We start from the raw sequence: 20,961 nt of genomic DNA, 5'->3' as shown, positions 1-20,961 counted from the left end.
CCAGGAACGGGGGTATGAACATTAAAGAGACAACTGCCAGGGGTTCGGACTGACGCTGCTCTCACCATCGTTCCTACTTAAAAGTGCAACAAAGAGAAAGAAAGACCTCTCATAGAAGACTGCTGAGGTTTCGGTGAGCAGACACTGCTGCAATGCTATAGCAGCCTGGGCGTTTTAGTTTAGCAAATAGCTGTGGCCTCTCCCTGCAACAGACAATTCATGCGCTTTGTGCCTTTCCTACGAAATAGCAGAGGATGGGAACCGCATGGTGATAATGCTGGCTGGGTTAGCAAGCCTCCATTTCTTAGGCAGCAGATTGGGTATGGGTAGCTTTGCTTTTTATCTATTGCAGCCGTTCATCAAACGGCATCAAGCTTTGGATTGGATTCCTGTACATGTTTACCCTTCAACATACAGGGAAATCGAAAGCCTAGTAAAACAGTATTTCTAGCCTTTGCGCAGAGCGCAAATCCCATGAAACATCTGCAATGCAGTTAGGATCTTTTCTTTCAGGCAGTACTACGAGGGGATGCGAGACCATCCCTGCCATTGTTGTCAGGAATTTAAGTGTTTAAAAAAATAATAGCTCTCTGGGCCACATTCTTAGCTCCTGCAGACAACAGCAGTATCCTCCCGTTGGCAACGGAGAACTCTGCTGATTTACATGAGCTGAGAATAAGGTGTGAGATTTTTAACCATAAAAGAAAACAATCCAGCTCTCCAAATGTAACCTTTGCAAGTATATTTAGAGCCCTTTCCTTGTCATTATTATACCATGAAAGCTTGTGATCACATAGGTCAAAAAGACTAAGCCACCTAAAAATGTACGGGAAGGGGTTAGTGCTGTTTCACAAGCATGTGAGTTTTTAGGGGGCTTTCTCCACCTCTGGAGGTAGGAAATATGTCAGTGGTGAAATAAAGTTTATCATCTGCAATAACAGGATGGATTGTTGGCTATGTATATTGGGGCATCTGTAGACATTTACACCAGCTGCAAAATGGAATGTGTATCTGAAATGACTGTTCTTCAGTTTTAAGTGTAAATGACTTTCAAATGGGAGGAAACCCAAAATCAAACTATGCTGTTTTGTTTGTCCTTCCCTGCCAATACAAGATTGTTTTTTGCACTATACACCATTTTGCGAGTGCTTGTCTCTATTTAGTTTAAATGCCTCAAGTGACAATCCCCTTTTCCAGAAAAAGTTTATTTCTCAATTTAATGCTTTTTTAGGTGGAATCTTCAAATGCAATCAGCATTGTTTTAACTTTGCTCTTTCTTTGTAATGGTTGCAGAAGCCATTACATTTACAGGGAGCAGGGTTAGACCAATGCTAGGCTCTGTATCCTTCACTGTTCAAAGCTCCTTCTGTTCTAAAGACTAGATCTTCTTTTGTCCACTTTCAAAATGTTACCACAAAGTGGAGCCCGCAAAGCGGTTCCCTTCACTGTCTGTGGACTTACACCCTGTAACATCGGTGATTTCTTTTAAAGATTTCTTTTAAGACTTGTTTCATGCTCTACTTTTGAAAATGGTGCTGAGGAAAAGGAAAAAGGCAAACAACTGTGCAGTAGGGAGAAAGTTACAGTCGTGCCATAATAGGATCAAAGTTGCTTCTCACCTTACGTGTTAATCTTCTCTTTATCTCTCGTTTTTCCTCCTGCTCCTCTTGCTCATTCCGGGCTGTAAAAGATTTACAAGGATCTCAGGCTGTGGACTCATCAGGCATGCACAGTATGCAACAAAATAAGCCTCTCCATCAGCATATTAATGTTTCAGGACCTCTCTGATGCACAGCATGTCCCTATGGGGCTGGTGAACTTCCTCGATCCGTAGCTACTGCACTTCTTCACACACTTCATAAAACATCTACAGCCTCCTCCCTTTCCCTGTGTTGGCACCTCTTCATGTGTGTCACTTTCTAGAAGAGCCAGGCAGCGAGCCAGCTCTTCAGAAACCGTTATCTCCCTGCCCACAGTCCTGGTGGCCTCAGGGAGTTCAGCTATGATACGGTTGGATTCTGCGAGGCTGCAAGGTCAATGGTTGGAAAAGAAACACATGCATTTTTTTTTTCCATCCACAGAATAATTTCTCTGCAGCTAACTCTTTGGAGAGAATGGAAAAAAAAATCAGAATAGGGGTGCCGGGCAAAATCTGCAACTTCCCATGACCTGAGCAGAGTAAGGAGAGAGTGTCCTTCTATCATGAGCCTTTGCAGCATCACACTGGAGCATAAAAGCACATCCTAGGGCAATCCACTTTCAACATTAAGCCAAAAGATCACATTACAAGTACTTGCGAGGGCAAGCCTCAACCATTATCCCTCAAGAGGACAGTAACACTTGAGTATACTAACTCTTCTTCAACTTAGGAGCAGGCTGTCATGCATGTCTTTCCACTGAACTTCACTGAAAGTCACTAAAAGCCCAGGTTTCTAGGTACTCAGCTCCTCAATCAGTTAGGACCTGTTTCCACGGCTTCGTTGATGGCTGAATTGGTCCATATGCCAATCACACCCACGCATAACAGATGACAGCAAACACAACCCATCAGCTTTTCCAACAAGTACCCTGTGCCCCTGGTGTGATCTGGTTTTCACTCAGATAGGACTAGCTCAGGCGGGAATAACTCTCTGCAGGGAGATTATGGACCTCAAAGGCCAGTTTGGTATAGGTGGCTTGATTTAAATTATCCAACTTTGGACTGAATTAAACCCAAGGGGGAATCCCACGTTCCTCTCCGCTGATCCTGTGGGAGAAGCAGGCATCCCTGGCAGAGTGGCAGTAACAAACGGCCAGCTGTAACTTCTTCAGCCAAGACAGCACAGGTCAGCACTCCCACTAACCAACTGGGACAAGCCAAAAATAATATAATCCTAACCCAATGGAAATCTGCCCACAGTGGAGGAGATGCAACGTTTCAAACCAACGCATTCAAAATTGGGGCTTTCCCCATAGAGAACTAAGACCCAAGGTTCAGAGACCACAGAAGTCTCTGAGCAGGCGAGGAGGGCTAGGCTGGAAGCCAGGTTTCTTGCTGCTCAGGACAGTAGAGCTGACAGGTCTATCACAACTGCTCACTGACTTCAGCAGGACTGGGAAATCTCCACCACAGTGGACAAAGAGCCAGTCAATGTTATGATGTTTTACAATATGCTTCTGATCTTTAAATGCCATTTTACCAAAAATACTGCTTACATTTTCAGGAGGAAGGAAACTGATGCTGGAGTAAAAAGAACAGAAGGCAGCAGGGAGTTACAAATGGCTTTTAAAATGATAACTGTAATACCTACACTGATAAAGATATTTTTCCTCTTTCAATGGCTCCTGTCCCTACTGGGCTGGATTCTCTTCTAGCAATTGCTCCTCTAGAAATTTCGTTCTTCTCATTGTGTCTCAAATTTGGAGAAGCTGGTCCTGCAAATGCCTACTCTCAGAAGCAGAGCCACTAATAAATCCTTGTAAGATTAAACCGGAGAGACACAGTGCGAAACAGAGCCCACACAGAGTCAGGGTAGAACTGCAAGCAGCTGAGGAGTTATGTATAAAACTTAGTTATGGCCATTCATTCCTGTACTTGGCATACAATGTCTTTCTTTTCTCCTCACTTCTCAGCCCAGCCACCCACCTTCAGAGACAGCCAGGCAGGCTGAAGACCTCGGTCAGGTCAAAGCTGGGAATTAGGAATACATTCTCCTCTGAAACCAGACAATGACTCTGTTTTAGCTATTTCTTTAAAGTTAATTAAGTCATGCCAATCTTGCGAAGCTACAGAACTGTTGCTTTATTTTATCTTATGTGTTCAGGAGATGCTGTTTCTCTAGACCTGTGTGTGTGAGGGTGGGTGGGTGTGGGTGCGATTTTCAGGCCTAATTTCTGTGTCAGTGTGAAATGTCCCTCAGTACAGTCTGAGACCATCAGAGCCTACCTAACCATCATTTTTGTGAGGAATTTATGCAAGCCTGAATGTGCCAGGCTGACAACTGAAGTTCTCTGAGAAGTGGCACAGGGGTGGTGCGTGAGGGGGATTCAGGCAGCCTTCCTCATAAACTCGGCCAGCAAGTATTAACTGCAAAATGTGTTACTTAGTCTTCACACTAAACCTGCAGGTCTGGACTCCTCTCACTACGTGTGTTGGACTTAAATAAGAGTCAATGAATTGGGTATACTTCAGTGAAGGACCCTTCAAGCACCAGTGTCCCTGTTCTCCATTTCTTTGCTGTGGGTGCTGTAACCTCACTGTTGCTACCAGCAAGTAGTGGGACTTGTGCAATGGATGCTCTGCCCTTGCAATTCAATAAAACTGACCATCTCATAATTATTGCAGTAGCACGGAGCTAGGAAGTGATCACTTCATGTATAAAGACTGGATGTCCAACCGTGTTTTGCCTCATTTCTTCTCATCAGAATGGGCAATAATGTGGTTACACATGTAACAGGAATGCCATGGTACCAGACATGACATTTGCATCAAGGAGATTTCAGCTTTAACTGCAGAGGAAATCCTGTTTACTCTACCTGGGAGCTTGCTGGGTTTTCTTTTTTTTGTATGTGTGTGTGCTATGAACTGGGCTTTTGCAAATAGCTTGACCTGCTTATGCAGAGAATTTACACTCTTTTCATTATTGCTTCCTGTGTCTCTTTTTCTCTAGGCTCCATTATATTTGTTATAATTCTTTTCCTCAGAAGTCTAGGGAAAGGACACAAAATGATGCTGTACAAACCAGACACTATTTATATTTACTTGCTTAAGAGTGGAGCATTTTAATGCTTTCTTTTTTTTATTTATGTAACTAGTTTAATTGTTTGTTCCTTTCCTGCTGCGCTTCACCAAAAGTTGAGATGCCTTGGAAATACCACATTACTTTTTCCTGTAATTATGAAGTTGTTTGTCTACCAAGACACGCATTTTTGGGGGCAGATCTGTGCTTAGGAACAAAGCTACAAAAATTCCATTTTGGAAATACAATATAGTTCTGGGTTCAGGGTAATATTTTCAAGCACACCCATGTCATTTAAGAGCCTTTATTCAACTCAAAAAGAAACCAGTGTGACTTGGGGGATAATTCCTCTGAAATGTAAGACATCTTCAGGTCACTACATGACTGCTGTGCTTAGCAATGTGACCTTTAGGAATCTCTGCAAGGCACCCAGTGTTGGAGATGCTGCCTCTCTACTGACGCCGGTTCAAACACTGCTGCCAAAGCAGCTGCCTGAGACCCCCGCCTCCCCCCGGCCACCCTCACCCGTGCCAGGGCGGTGTTTACTGGTCACGCACCAGTGCCAGGTGGTGCATGACACATGTTGGGTCATGCTGGTGGCAAGTCCTGGGATGACAACATAAGCTGCCCAGAGAATTGGCCCCTTGCCTGAGCCTGGCATTAGTCACATCGCAGGTTCCCCCTCCTCCAGCTGTTCTGCTACCCCCCCACCCCCCCGCTGTGAGACAATCACATCTGGATGTGCCACCTGTTTCCCCAGTTTCTGCCCTGACTTTCTCCAGCTGCCAGGCACAGGAGTTAGGAGTAGATGGTAGGAGCACAGCTATCAAAAGGGGGCTGGCCCCAAACAAATGGCTTTCCTGGCAGCCTCGGGCTCACCCACGCCGCTCTGCTGTCTGGTCTTTTCTCCTCTTTGCATTGACAGTTGTGTCTCTCTCTTTCTCTTTGTCTGCCATGCGTAATAACATGAACAGATGAAAAAACCCTGCTGAGCGTTAACACTATCATTAAATTGCTAGGAATTTGATTTTGAAGTATTTAATCAATCGATTCTGCTAATTATCAGAGAATTAATCTTGTGCTACCACGTTTTTATGATTCTGTACAATGCAGTTTTTTTGGACAACAAGAGAAGATAAATTATGGACCTACCTAAGGAGACTTACGGTATTTTAAGATACCATTTAGGAATACTTTTTTCTGTAGTCATTTTTAAAAATTTCCCTGGAATGATGGATTTACTAACTTAAAAAGGGAAGAACTTGTTTCTTTTGTTTTCTGTTTCCAAAGTAACAACAATTAGGTAAACAGCTTTTCTAAATTTTTATATTCAAACCAATTCAATGTGAGTAAAGAAACTAATTTTTTTTCCCTGTTCATTCATGAGATTACGAGATTTGTGCTGGACTCAGTCCTGCTTCCCTTGAACCTGATGGCAACGCATCTACTAACTTAACTCAGACCAAGCTCTCTAAATGGTATTTTGTCCCTTTAAAACATCATTTAATGTTTTGAGGATCTACCAGCAAGTTTTTGGCTGATTTAAAGGAAGAGTTTCAGAGGACATTTCAGGGGAATAATCCTGAGTCACACTGGTTTCTTTTTTTAATTGAATAAAGGCTCCACCTAGTCTAGATTGCTATGAAGATTTTTAGGAAAACTAATCAAGCCATGCCCTAATGTCTTTACTAACTTATAATGGGATGCTCATCTGTGTAAGAGCCGCGTGAAGGCTTTTCAGAATGACCGACCCTCTGTTTGGAACAGGACTTGCAAAAGAGATTCAATGTCTGGGTTTTTTTCCCCATAGAGTGTTCATTCTTGTGAATTTACTGACTCTGATTTTAAAGAATTGTTTCTCCAGCTCTCGATGTTGCTACAGACTTGCATGCTTATTTGCATTTATGATACACTTTATTATTATTAATGATGCACGTACAGAATAGTTGATGTTTTATAAAAAACACCCAAAATACATCTAAACTAACCCAAACTAGCTGGCTTCAGGTTAAATGTCAGCAGTATCAGGACTTACGTTTCAGTATGTTCCTCTGCTCCAATTCTTCAGCAGTCGGCCTCTGGCTCAGTCGTCTGCGAAAAAAGTCCAAGATCAGTTTTTGGACCATATCACATTCTCCTCAGTTGTCTATCTTGAAGAGTTATTTTGGGGTGTGAAAGGCAGAGCAGAAAGCACTGACACTGCTCCATTATGTACTTGGTATGCCCGGACCATGCGTGACACAGACCATGCTTCGCTTTCGCAGTTTCCTCTGTTTTCAACTCACGAAAGACAAAATACGTTATGTCATCTTAGGCATGACTCTCCCACCACTACCCCAGGCAGAGCTGCTGAAAGCTAAGCTACACAGATGTCTCCACTTAATTTCCTTCCTCCCATGCCTGCTTCCTGACTCGCGCAAGTATTTCTAGCTAAGACCCAGCTAACCCTCTCGCTGCCCTCTCGCCAGCCTCCTGACTGCGCCCCGTTTGTTCAAACAGCATTTGAACACACAGACAGTCCACAGAAAAAACAAGGGATGGTTTGGCAGCGCCGAGGGCAGAACAATAGCAGCCCTCCTCCTCCTCCTCTGCACCCTCACTTCCCTCCTCCTCCTCTTGTGGCTTTTATTAAATCTTATATTGAAGGATCAGCGTGACTTGCTAGTTAACCTGTAAGTAATAGGGTCACAACAAATGCAATCTAAATACAAATGGGGACCCTGAGCACAGAAATGGTCTGAATATTCAGAATACAAAGCAAGGCAGAGAAGCACAAAGGGGTCTTTGGAAAACAAAGTAAACCAGGGAGATGACATCAGAAGTCAACACTGTTGGGCCTCCTCATACTCTCCTCCGAGTCAATGGGAGTTTTGTCAACGATGCCAGTGACAGGACAGAGCCTCCTCTTCCTTCAGACGTGGTCATTCAGAGACGTTCCAATGTGGGGGCCCCAGTCTCTGCCAGCTGGATCATCAATTCCCCTGTGAGGTACCGGGTACCGATAGGAAATGTGATACGAATGCTGGCTGCATGGCTTCATCTTCTGCGATGAATGCTTCCCCCGACCCAGGGCACAGAAGCTCACTGAAGTGGGGCTAGCTCTGCAAGGCTGGATGAGCAATGTCTGACAACGGCTCTTCACAACACAAGGGCTGAGCTACTGCTGAGATGCGCACACATCCCCAGCCTTCTCCAGAGCCAGAAGCTCACCTGTGCGCCAGTTCAATACCCCTGCCCCTCACATCATGCATGGTGCACAGGCCTGAAGTGCATGGGGTGGGTAGGAGCCCACCCCCTACGCTAGCTGTATGAAGGCAGAAGCACTACAGGCATCTGACTTCATATAGCCTGAAGATTTCCATCAGCAGAGGTGATACCAGCCGTATGTCCTTTGGGGCCACTTTAGACCACGAAAACAAAACAGCAGAACATGGCCCTATTCCAGTGGAGAACTGGGAGTCATTAGCTTTGTCTCTTTCCCACGGCAGATTGAACATTTATCTCATCTCACTGGAAAAGTGTTGAAAGGGACAGAAACTCATCCTTAATTCAGAAGTAAAGAATGTCTGCAAACTACTTTGAAGACAGAAAGTGCTATTCAAGTGCTTGCTATTAACATCTTTAAGATACGGTAGCTGTTGCTAATGGGAGACTTCACTTTAGGACTACGAAGCAATTAAAACTATTTCTAGCAGCGCATGAGAATCAAAGAGAAAAAGTTGCCACTCTTAGCCCCACCACGTGTCTGAGGGAACTGAGTTATACAATGTTTTTAATCCAACCCACCGTGATGCTTTTCAAGAGGATGCATCAGAGGGATGTTAAGGACAGACTCCAGCCACCCAGTGTGCGGCTGCTTCTATAGGAACAAACATCACACAACAAGTAAAAGGAGAAATTAGTCAGAAGAGAATGCTCCCAAAAAGGTCCTCCCCTTTCCAAGAAAACAGGGATTGAAGGACTCAGCTAACAGTTCTGTCAAGAACAGTTCACACTGGAGCGTTTCTAACAAAAGGCAGAAGTTTTATCTATCTACATAGGTGATTTACAAAAAGGACCAAGTCTTCCATGTGTTTACTGGGGTACCTGCCATGAAGTAGATGCATTTAAACAAAGCTTTCACTTCACTGTGTCATTGCTTCCACACAAGAGGACAGAGATTTCCTCCAAGAGATTTGGAATCTTCCTCCAGAGATTTCCGCCCGTGGTATTATATGCACCCTCTACTCCTGTGCTGCTCAGAGACCTATAGACTGTGGGATTCTTCCCCACGCTGCTTGGTAGAGCCCCTAGTGAAAGCCAGCCAAGAATACCTGTGTTCCCCATCAAGAGTCAAATTATTTTATAGATCCCATTATCCACCCTTTCCAGGCTGCAGAGTGCTCCTGCCTAAATGATAACTACCATTTTCAAGCACTTCAGAAAAAGCCATGGCACTTTTGATAGCTTCAGTCTGGAGATCTGAAGCTATCTGCATTCGTGGGTTGTTGATAGCTTCTGGACTCTTACAAACTCAAGAATTTTTAATAGCAAGACTTAGGCAGTAGGAGAAGATAAGGTACCCTTGTAGTGGAACAAAATCATGACTAGTCCTTACAGTGCAAGCAGTAAAGCACAGCTGGAGGATGAAGAAGGTAATGAATAGAAGCTGTGGAGGTTCTGGATCTCCATTACCAGTGTCTGCTTTCATCTCCATGAACTGCTGTTACATCCCCATTTCCATCATCCTTTTGGACTGACTGAGCCTGCTCCTGTTCCCTTGTTGTGAGTCCCTCCTTGATGAGCTTCTCAAACAAACCCAGCCCTTTCCCCAGCCCTTCCCTTCCACGCTTTCACAATTATCTCTTTTCTTGGTCTCTTGCACTTTTCATTTCACTTCTTCTCTTGCTGCTACAGTGACTTCTGCCCCCAAATTATCTTTGGGCTTATCAAACTACTCCACCAGCTCCTCAGAACAGCTTCATTTTAGTTCTTTTTTCTTGCCTCTTAACTTCTATGTTTGCCAGATGTTGAGCCAGATGTTAATGTTACTATTTTTAAAAATCTTGATACTAGTTACTGATCCTGTAAATCAAGAAAAGTAAGCAGCTATTGCTTTGTTACCATGGCTGAAAAGATACCGTTTTCTTCACACCAAATTTCAGTATACCATCTCCAGTGTGCCACTCTGATCTTGGCAAACACCAGGCGTGATACCTCCCCTCTTTTACCTTCCCTCCTGTATTGCCCGGAATAAAAAAATATTAATGAAGCCCACCTAGATTGCAGAGATTGATTTCAGTGGTTTGATTGCTGGATTGCTGCTGTGCCTTATTTCATTTAACATCACAGGGGCTGCATGAGGCTGTCAAGAGGCCAGAGGTCAGGAAACAAGTGTCTCATTAGCAGCACAATCAGAATAAACAGGAGAAAACGGAGGTTTGCTGCTGCAACAGCAAATAACAGATCTGCTTGTGAAAACTAAGAATCGAGTGGGATGTGTGGTGCTGCTGTTGATCAGAAAGGTAACTCTGAATGTTTCATGGAGCTATATGAGCATAGTTGTCTACCCAAGGAAAACGCAAGACAGGCCTTAAAAAGTAACAACCTTTAACAGCACTTTCTGTATCTAAAATCTCTTGTGTGAACATGCTTGACTTTCATTGTGCCATCCATGCAGTTTTGCAATAAGCTTCAGACATTCAAGGGGATAGGAAAGTTTATTTTTTTGTAATTTGTGCTTTGCAATACGTTGCCTGTTTTATACTTCATATGTTTTCGCAATATTGTTAACAGCGGTTTTGCAAATACACTGCAAAGGTTTTACTACAAAGAAAACCTTCCTAAGATTTATGTTGACATAAGAAAGCTTTGCTAGGATTTCACTGAAAAAATAATATCCAAATGAGATTGTCAGTGAAAAATAGAACTGTTTGCTCAGATTTACAAATCTGACTTGACAGCAAACCACTTTTCTGAATTAATTCCCTGCATGATCAAAATGCACCATAGTCCTTGTGCTAGAAGTATACAACAAAAGCTGAGCAACTCTTCATAAGGACATTGTGCGGTGAGTTTTTTGTTTGTTTGTTTTGCTTTTTTGAATTTGCCCTGGGCTGGGCTGGGCACATCATGGTGGATGAGTAGGAGTTTTGGGGCAGGAGGGACAATTGTGCAAAATCAATTGCTGTAGACTCAAAGTATTGGCTGATGTGGGTGTAAGCTCTTCAGGGAGCGAAGGGAAAGAAAGGCAGCATTTTCACTGACAGATGCTACTGTTTGGACCCTGCCCAGCAAACTGAGAACTCTGAATGGGAAGTTTCTGCTCAATGTGGCAGTGTCCTTGCAGGAGCAATAAAAGGAAAAACTGCCTGTACATCTCCCCAAGCAATACAAAACACACACAAATTAAGAGCCCACACAGTGATGCCTACCCTGCTCTGCAGTGTGGCCACACCCAGTGGGCTCTCAGGACAGCAGCCAACTAGTCATGGAGCTGAGGGTCAGATTCTTGCAGCCCTTGTGCCTGACAGCACCTTTGAAGCAAGGCGCTCCTGGTGGCCTCGGCTGTCCCCCTCTAGGAGTCATGGGTTTTCTCTCCTTAGTCTCCTGTTTTGTAGTGGATGAGCTCTGAGAAAGAGCTGGTTAATGCCACCCAGCTTATTGTTGTGTGAACAGGACAGTGCTGGATGTGTGTTTCCTGGGTATCAGGAATTCACCTTTGCCTCTGCCTAGAGAAAAAGAAAATCTAAGAGCTTAGTATTGGGTCATCTGTAAGTATAAGGGCTGGATATAGTACAGGACTTGCTGGAAGACGATGCTCCATATACTTGCCAGGCTTGTTAACTCTGAGCGTTTGCAGATGCAAGAGGCAAAACCCAGCAGCTCTCCAGTGCTTGAACGGTGACATCTGGTGTGGGTGACCCAAGAGCAGGACTGATGGGCAAACAGGTCACGGGTGGTCACAACAGGGCACACAGCAGTATGGTGAGGTGTCCAGAACATTACCAAAACATCTCGGAGCCCAACCACGCTCACGCAGCTCTTCCTGATGACATAGGTCACCCCAATGTAAAATAACTTCTGAGCACAGTGGGGCATAACCTCTGGAGCAACTCCTGAATTTATTCTGTAGATGCAAATCTTTTTACTCAGTTGCAACTGAGTTCATACCACCCTAGAGATTGCTCTTAGAGAGGAGTAAATCTGAGCTGGGCACGTGAGAAGCCAGCTGCTACAAAGAACTACTTGTCACATTGCTCTTTAGTTGGCATAAATGAGCACGACTGGAGCCAGTAGAACTGCGCTGATTTACATCAGCTATATAATTCAACATGAGGATAATTCAATGGGAGTAAAGAGTCTTACTGTTGCTTAATTTAGCTTGCCTTTCCCAATAATAATGCTGCTAGCAAAGCAATATTGATGAAATATAGGCTACCAGGGGCTCTTCGCGCTCCCATGCCAAGGACAGAAAATTGGAAGAGAAAACTGGAGAAGAAAATCTTGTATTTGCTTCTGCCAGTTAACTGTTAGCAGAAGACAGGAATGAACTACCTCCTTTCCTTACGTCACTGCACAATGAGCAAAAAATATTCGTAATCCTGGAGGTTCACTTTCTCTGAAGTATCAGCCCAGATATTGCCAGCCAGACTTTAGCGTCTACAGAGAACTATCTTTCTCCTAACAGGATTTATAAAATGGGATTAAATACAGTTTTATCAATGAGTGAATAAACTGAAGGCATATTAAATAGAAAATCCCTACCCAAAGAAGCAAATGTAAGAGTTTTACACCATTAAAATTCCTGTACTAGACTCCATTAAGATGTTGGCTAATTTGTAGGATACATTATCTCTTTCTTTAAGCTCTCTTTCCTGTGTGACAAGTCTCCTGGTATCAGTCATGACAATATGCCTTATAACTCCTTTTCCTGAGAAATTAAGGCAATAAAACCATAAGGAGTGTTTGCCACGATTCAGTTACCATGTAATGACTGCTCTCCATTTCCCTGTTGATTTTAAACATTTAGCCCCTGGGAGATGGTGGTGCTTCTGCAGCTATAAAGAAGCCTGCGGCAATGACTAGAGCAAACCAAAGTGGGCAGAGACCCCTGTTCATCCCTGGGAAAATGGGTGAAGCACCACTGAGACAGAGTTTAGATGAGAACTAGTTAGACAATTTGGTAAGAAGTGCTTGCTTTTGGTGAAAATTTAAAAACTGGTAAGTATCAGTTGAAGATCTGAGTACTTTCTGATGGTGCCTTACTGGCAAGGTACTTCTGCTACCTCAGCATCCCAGTTTGTTCCCTGGACTGGACCACCTGGTCCAGGATAGCTACAACAGTCCCATGTCCTGGAGGAGAGAGGCAATCCTTTTGCTCAGCAGTTCTTCCTAGTGCACCACAAGAAATACAGAGCAGTCTGGCACATGAACCAACCAAGTAACAGTTCCCGTAACACATCTGCAATCATGTATCCAGCTGGGCTCTGCAGGAAAATCAGATTTTCAACTAAAATTATTCAGATTTTAATTTAGGCTCTAAGCAGTCTTTTACTACCCCCCAAAATTATGCTTATCCCAGACTTGGTTTTGTGTTGAGAAACAGATTCAATATAAACTTTAAAGCTCTGCCTAGTCTAGATTGCGGTGAGGATTTTTAGGAAAACTAATCAGCAAATTTTCTGCTTGCTCAAGCATCTGTGGATAGTGAAAAATATAACCAAGTTGGCCCTTTGTTTAAAACTCTAAACCTGACCAATTTGTTTTCTCATTCTTCAGCCCATGTGAATCCATTCTTGACTCATAGCTCAAATAATGCAGTCTTTTCTGTTTCAGCTGACTGAGGGATTGATTTATTATGATTTTGATTTACTCTTGGGAAAGTTACAAGCTCCCCAAGAAAGAAAAGGCTGCCCAGATTAGGTCTCCTGGGGAAAAAGAATCATATTCAAAATGTAGATTTCGACAATTCATTATGTTTGCATAAAGATAAAATCTTGCCTATCATATACAGAACGTATTTCTTTAAAATACTGAAATAAAGCAGAATCATCTTGGGCCATGAACTCTGTATTTTGTTAAAAGAAATAAAAGAATGACTAGATAGTCCTATGACTCTGAGTAGAAACAGTGTGAATAATGACGTACTCAAGTCATCAATCTTTCATTAGACCACAGTATCACAATGCAGACACCTGCATTTTCCCAAGGAATTACTTAATTTCTTATTATTTTCTAAAGATAAAGCCGAATAGTGCTAGACACACAAATTCAGATTTTGGCCCCCTTTTCAATAATAATAACTGCAAATGCCTACTGATATGTAGAACATTGCAAGATCATGCAAGCTCATGGCTCACACCTCCAGCTCTAACATGGAGCCTCCTCTGTTTCATTACTGTACTGTTTCATTAACATCAAACCTTTTAGCCAAATGCTGGCTGTTCGCATAAAATATGATCATGCAAGTTTAAATGATTTTAAAAAAAGGGCATGGCAGAATTAAGATAGTTACACCACATGAGCTTTGCAGCATTAATTCTGAAATCACTTAGGCCTAATCCCAAGAACAAAATATCCAACAACTGCAGTAGGAAACAAAGAACAATCTTTTTTAGAGGAGGGAATTTACTATGTATCTAATTCAAGAATACATTTTTGGAACAATAAAAATAGGATATTTTTGAGTACTAGAAATCCAGAGGGAAAAATGTACTAAATGCTGGTTGAAGATCTAAAGCATGCCAGAAAAAACAGATGGATGTTAGGACCCATTGTAATAAAGAAAAAAAATGTTCTAAAATGTTAGCGATTGTCCTTCTGTTGTCTGTACAGCATTGTGAGAAGACACTTGCTTCTCCAAAGGTAATGATATTGAACCAAAAGCTGATTTTACAAAGCTAAAGAGATCATAATTCACAGTTCAAGGTCAATCCATGAATGACGTGAATAAAATGGCACCACGAAAATCAATCTGAGCTGAACAGATACTCTTGCTATCTACAGGCATTATTGTGTCTGGTTTGTTTTAAAATCTTTTCTCTCTATAGTAATGTGGTTTTGTGTCTGTGAACAAATATACTTAAAGCAACGAGTCTTTAAAGACGCATTTTTGAAGGAAAGATCTAGATGCTAAACCTTAGAAACATTATTTGCCTTACTCCTCATAGTAAGTTACTTTTTTCTGGTTAAGTACAATATTCTTTTCCTCCAAACACTAGTCTTCGGAGGCTTCTCCTGCCATCTTCTGCACTTACTCAGTTTTGAGCTGTAACCTTGTATTTGGAAGATCTGTAGGAGACCAGACAACCATTAATATATTTGCAAAGGTGTCCCCAGTCTTCTGCTGCTGAAGGGCTTCCCGGACTATCCTATGGACTGTTCTGCCAAACAACAGACCTGAGGCAGGGGCCCAGACCCCTTCAGCTCTGTCACCCAGCCAAGCCAGTTGTGACTGGATTTGTGACACCACCCCCTGCTGTTTTTAGCAATTTGGATTAAACAAATCTGGGGTACCCCTCTAGGCTCCAGTACATGGCTGCTTCTTACCATAAAAGTTACACTCTCAAAAGCAGAGCCATCTCCAAGCAAGAGCCAGAACAGCGGAGCTCCCTTCCCTCTTGGCATGTCCCCCCGCCCTGGATCCTGGTGCTCAGGGAAGCTTGCATGGTGGAGCATGGTTTGATATAGGAATAAAGCAGTTATTCCTGTGCATGTGTGGTGGCCTCGGGATGGAGAGAGGAAGCAATGCTTTAAAAGGCAGGAAGAAGGTCTGTGGGGCCAGGGAAGAAACCACAGAGGGAGGCTGAGGGATGACAACAGGAGCATGGCCCCACTCCCCAAACCTCCTACCACCCTCTAAACCCCCCTGATCTTTTCCAATGCCCCTCTCCTCTACAGATCCTCGTCTGAGAAATCTGCTGCCACAAACTTAAATTCTGCTGAGAAGCAGCTGCTGGCTTCGAGGAAGGGTTAAGGGCTGAAGCACATAATGGAGGAACCATCTTCACTACATTTAGCTAGCGTGAAGATCAGACCTCCTGATGGGCCTCTGTGGACCACAGTGACTACATGGTGATTATATATGGACCACAGTGACTGTATGTACATAGCCTGTGCATTAGCAGGTATCTTACACTTCTAGCATGGTCAGTATGCAATTTCTCTAATTAAAAAAGCAACAGCACCCTATCTTCTTATTCACATATGCACTAACACAAGTGTAATCCTAAAATATCAAGTCAGGGACATTTAAAACATGTAAACAAACAAACCAATTTTGTTTGGCAGTCCAAATAATCTGTGACCATCATGGCAAATCTCAATCCAAAATGCAGGAAGCTGTTAGTTTTAATGAAGGAAACCTGGGTGGGGAACTTCACCAGCTTGCTGATGGCAAGCTCAACACTTACATGGCCAACTTGAAAAAGCCTCCTCTGTTACTGCAGCAGCTACAGACCACTCAAAGAACAGAGAGAGAGGAATTATGTATATCCCCTGACCGTGTTCGTTTGTTATAGACCATTTTACCAGTGCCAGCATGAAGAAAGGCAAATGAACGATACTGCAGAAATCAAATTCATCTCCAAACAGGCACTTTACATTGGTAATGTAAAAGAAAAGCAACTTATCCACTTTCTGAGAAATGAATCAAAAGCTAAAATACCCAGTGACTTGGAACAGCCACAATACAGGAATTCCAAATAAACACTTTTATAACAGAAGTTGGCAGTGTTAGCAATTCAAAACCACGATAATTCAGTTTCTAGGAGAAAAGATGTGTAGGAAATAGCATGGTGCCCACACTTTGTCTTGTTACTGAAGTGGAAAATTCCTGGAAGTGAACAAATTTGAGAGCTTTAAGAGTGATTAACTATTTTGTGCCAGAGGGATTTCAGCCCCCCAGATTGCAGGAAAGGCAGGTGATAAATAGCAGTGACTTACTGCAAAGGGCTGTGGCCTAAAACGTCCACTTGAAGATTAAGAATTAGGGCTGTTTGTGACAAACAGTAAAATTGCTGAAAAATTGAGTTCCAGCAGGTCAGAAACTATCTGCAAGGTAAGGTCAAACTTAGTGAGTAGTTTCAACTGACAAAACAATTCACTAGATATACTTTTCTTAAAAAAAAAAATTCAAAAAAGCATTAAAAAGTGTGTTGGAGAAAATATTTGATTCTGACCTGAAATGCTAGTTTTCAGTTTGTAATTAAAATTAATGCCTCAATTTGCTATTTTTATCCAGTTTTCCCTACCCCACTTGTTAATTATTTTGTTCCATTTGAGTACCAAATGCAAAAAATCCCTTATTCGGCCAACTCCAGCAGACACAACTCTTCTTGCAGTAACTGCTATGGTAATTACAAGCACAAATCTACTGAAGCAGGTTGCAAGGACAGCTCTCCCCAGTAGCTGCGTTGCCAGCTGCAGTGCAGATGTCTGGGTCATTCCTAGCCATTTAATGGTCACACATGGATCCGTGATACCTGCTGATCAGGCTGGGTGTTTGCATACGTTTTACAACGTTGATTCTTTTGCATCTGCATCACTGTTTGCAAATTTATTTCTTACCTTTCTAGAGAATTTCATGTTTCACCACCCTACCCAGCGATCTGCCCATTGTATAAATTCTCACCTTGTTCAAGAACACAACCTGTCCCCTTCCAGCTGGTGTGTATTTAACACCTTCACTGCCAGAGCCTACTTCTGCCTCTACGCATAAGCAAAATCCAGAAATATTTTTTTGAAATCATAGCATCTCATGGCACATCAGTGAAAACATGCTGCACCAGAGACAGAAAATACCAAGAATGGATAGTTTTTTTAAAAAAAGAAGAAATTATTCACCTGGTTACAGTTAAAAAACCCCATGCCTTAGGAGACCGCAGAGTTGTTATTTTGACAAGATATTAGACACGATTTGCTCACAATTATATCACCACCTTTAGGTTTCAATCTAGTGGCCTAAAAGCATAACAAGATATTTTTTCCTCGGGAGAATTCTTGTCCCATCTGCATTTTCTTCTCTCAGAGTTACTGAGACACACATAATTACCCGGAGGCTAAATTTGGACCATAAACTGATAATCCTTTTTTTTTGTTGTTGTTGCTTCATAAGTATTTCCACAGCAAAACAAATGGAATGTTACAAAGAGGCTTATTACATCGAATAAGGAATTAGCAGCAGGAATCAATAATCTCCAAAGTAACAAAGATCCTATTTCCAGGCAAATACTCTTAACTTCAAAATAAACAAAAAACCCCCCATGAAACAAAACACTTCCAGAGGGACACACAAACCCTATGTGATATGCTGAACAGCCTGCAGCCTTTCTCTTTGTCTTCTGCATAGTGTGACATCAGCTTTTTCCATTTTCCCCCTGAAGTTTCAAGGGCTCAGTTCAACCCCTACTGAAGTTTCTCCACTCTTAGTTTTCCGACTAATCAGGTGCCTGTACTCTTGCCTGCACATTCCCCAGCTCCCTCTGACACTTTATCAATGTAAAAACCTGCTTCATTACCACAATCTAGCTGCTGCAGGGAGACCAGTATTCTTTTCATTATTTTTTCCTTAATTGGAGCTGATGTTGAACTAAGGAGGGGGAGGGAATGCCCAACGACATCTTCCATCTTCTTTATACAAAATGGGAGAGAAACCTGTTTGTGGCCCAGCTGACCTGAAGAGTCATTTCTCCTTTACACTTCAGACACTTCACTTCTTAAACCCCACTGGGACAGTGTTGTAGATGTCTTCCCTGTGACATTTCAAATGAGGGTGCTATTAAAACCCACATTTTTGCAATTGTTTGTCCTCTAAAGAAAGACTGCCTTAAACTGGTGATTGTTTTTTGAGCTCCTTACTGGTCTGAATAGTTTATGTTGCTGGCATTCACGCAGAGAGGCTGAAGAGAGTTAATATTTAAAATGTTTTGTATGCAAGACGAGCAAAGTTTGTTTGTTCATGGCTGCTGACATGCCACAGGAGAAGCCTGGATTTCCCTGCAGGGCACGCTCAGATGCCAGGACTGAAATACCTCTGTTCTGGGCTTTCAGTGCCCTGGTTTTGTGGCATCCACTTGTTTTCTGCATATCCAGCTGCAGTGAAGGCAAGGAGAGGGGGCTTGGAGAGAGGTAGCAAAGGGAATCAGCACAGTCACCCTGACAAAATCCCTTCTGAACATGTATTGATGATGCACAAAGTGTTTGTAAAACTGGAAACTGCCCCTACTGCTATGAGAGGCTGCAGATTGGCACTAAAACATGCTGGCAGGGATGGCCTGGGCAAACAGATACAGTGCCTGCTTCCTAGCTTTTCTCAACTTCATGATTAGTTTAAAACATGCAATTTCTCATGCATCAGCATTGAGCTGAAGTAAAAGAATACACTCTCAGTCCTTCCTTCCAGCCCCCACTGGCCACAGCCATGTGGACTTGTGTTTTGCTTTACAAGCATACTGAATTTACATCTGTACCTTATAGTTTATTGGGTGTTAAGCCACTCTCATGACCGGAGATTACCTAGTGCTAATAACAACTTTGCTCCTGCTTGACAGCAGTGGTGCTCTGCTGAGCCCAGCTAATGAACACCAGCTGCTAAGGAAGAGAGGAGAAAAAAATGTCTCACAACTACTACACTCTGTCAGCTTTTCAAACTCCGATCAGCAGTGTTTTTGGCAAAACGTGCATCAAATACACACTTCCATCCTATTTTCTTACTAGAGCCATTAGAACATTGCTGTAGTCTGCACTACTTGAGATCGTTGCTGTTGTATAGATACCAGACAGCACCATTGCAGGCTGTCTGGGACGTTTCTGAGAGGCGCAAGCTCCCAATTCCCCAAACCGAGAAAGAACAATAAATTGCTGTTTGTTGTCTCTGGATCCACCCAGAGACAGAAAGTTTTGAAGGCAGATCTTAAGGTTCTGCTTCAGAGAGCTAGAAAAGGAGAAAAGAGCTATACAAGGGTGCAAGGAATTTGAAAAACTCTTGGAAGTGAAACTGGGACTCGGGGGTTTTTTTGCTATGGCAGAGGTGGACTGAAGGGATGGGGAGGTGCAGGGCTGAGAGAAATGCTTGTTGAGGGAAGCTGGGCATCTGGAGTTGATTTCCATGTGAATACAGCATGCCTGTGAGATGTTCTTGTTTAGAAACTGAGTCCTGGTAATTTTTTCCATGGAGCGGAGCATGAGGAGTTTGGTCTCAAGGGCTAACCCCAGTTCTCTTGGAACTGAAGTGAGCTAGAGACTTTTATGGTCTACAGGTCATAGACAGGCATTTGTCAGAGCTTGTGACCTGTCTAAATGGTCTGTGCCGCACAGCCATTGTGCAATAAACCAAAGCAGGAAAAATTTGTCAAGCATTGCATCAGAATAGCTTTATGAGACACATTCACAGTAACCTTAGACTGGGGGAGTGAAGGGAGTCAGGATTTGGGAAAGTCTGAGACAGAACTCGGCCACTCTGCAGTGCCAAAGGCACACAAAAATTACCCAACAATGTCGTGCACTTCAAAAGGCAAAGATGTTGCTAATACACAAAGACTGTCAGCTCTTTTGATGCCATGTGCTATCACAGAATAGTGGAGGTTGGCAGGGACCTCTGGAGGTCATCTAGTCCAATCCCCCTGCTCAAGCAGGGCCACCTAGAGCCAGGACTGTGTCCAAATGGCTTTTGAATGTCTACAAGGAGGGAGACTGCACAACCTCCCTGGGCAACCTGTGCCAGTGCCTGGTGATCCTCACAGTGAAAAAACTGTTTCCTGGTGTTCAGACAGCACCTCCTGTGCTACAGTTTGTGCCCGTTGCCTCTGGTCCTGTCACCAGGCACCACTCAGAAATGCCTGGCTCCATCCCCTTTGCACCCTCCCTTTTATACACATTGATAAGATCAATGGTATTTATACACATTGATAAGATCCCTCCTGAGCCTTTTCTTCTCCAGGCTGAACAGTCCCAGCTCTCTCAGCCTTTCCTCATAAGAGAGATGCTCCAGTCCCTTCACTGGACTCTCTCCCATATGCCCATATCTCTCCTGTATGGAGGAGCCCAGAACTGGACACAGCACTCCAGGTTTGGCCTCACCAGTGCTGAGCAGAGGGGAAGGATCACCTCCCTTGACCTGCTGGCAATACTTTTTCTAATGCAGCCCAGGATACCATTAGCCCTTTTTTTCCTCCAGGGCATGTTGCTGGCTCATGTCCAACTTGGTGTCCATCAGGACCCCCAGATCTTTTTCTGTCAAGCGGCTCTCCAGCTGATCGGCCCC

General features: G+C 43.2%; 1 protein-coding gene across 2 annotated transcripts in view; it reads right to left on the bottom strand.

Annotated features, from left to right (window-relative positions):
- Positions 1-20,961, bottom strand: part of PHACTR1 (phosphatase and actin regulator 1) — a 318,657-nt gene that overhangs the window by 14,962 nt on the left and 282,734 nt on the right. For both annotated transcript variants that reach the window (XM_072851388.1, XM_072851389.1), the window contains 2 exons: positions 6,754-6,809; positions 1,620-1,681 (listed from right to left, as the gene is read on the bottom strand). In XM_072851388.1, coding sequence (XP_072707489.1) covers positions 1,620-1,681; positions 6,754-6,809 — 118 coding nt within the window. The remainder of the gene's footprint in view (positions 1-1,619; positions 1,682-6,753; positions 6,810-20,961) is intronic.

Source organism: Ciconia boyciana, chromosome 2 (assembly GCF_034638445.1).
Source record: "Ciconia boyciana chromosome 2, ASM3463844v1, whole genome shotgun sequence".
NCBI lineage: Eukaryota > Metazoa > Chordata > Aves > Ciconiiformes > Ciconiidae > Ciconia > Ciconia boyciana.
This window is presented reverse-complemented; position numbering and strand designations above follow the sequence as displayed.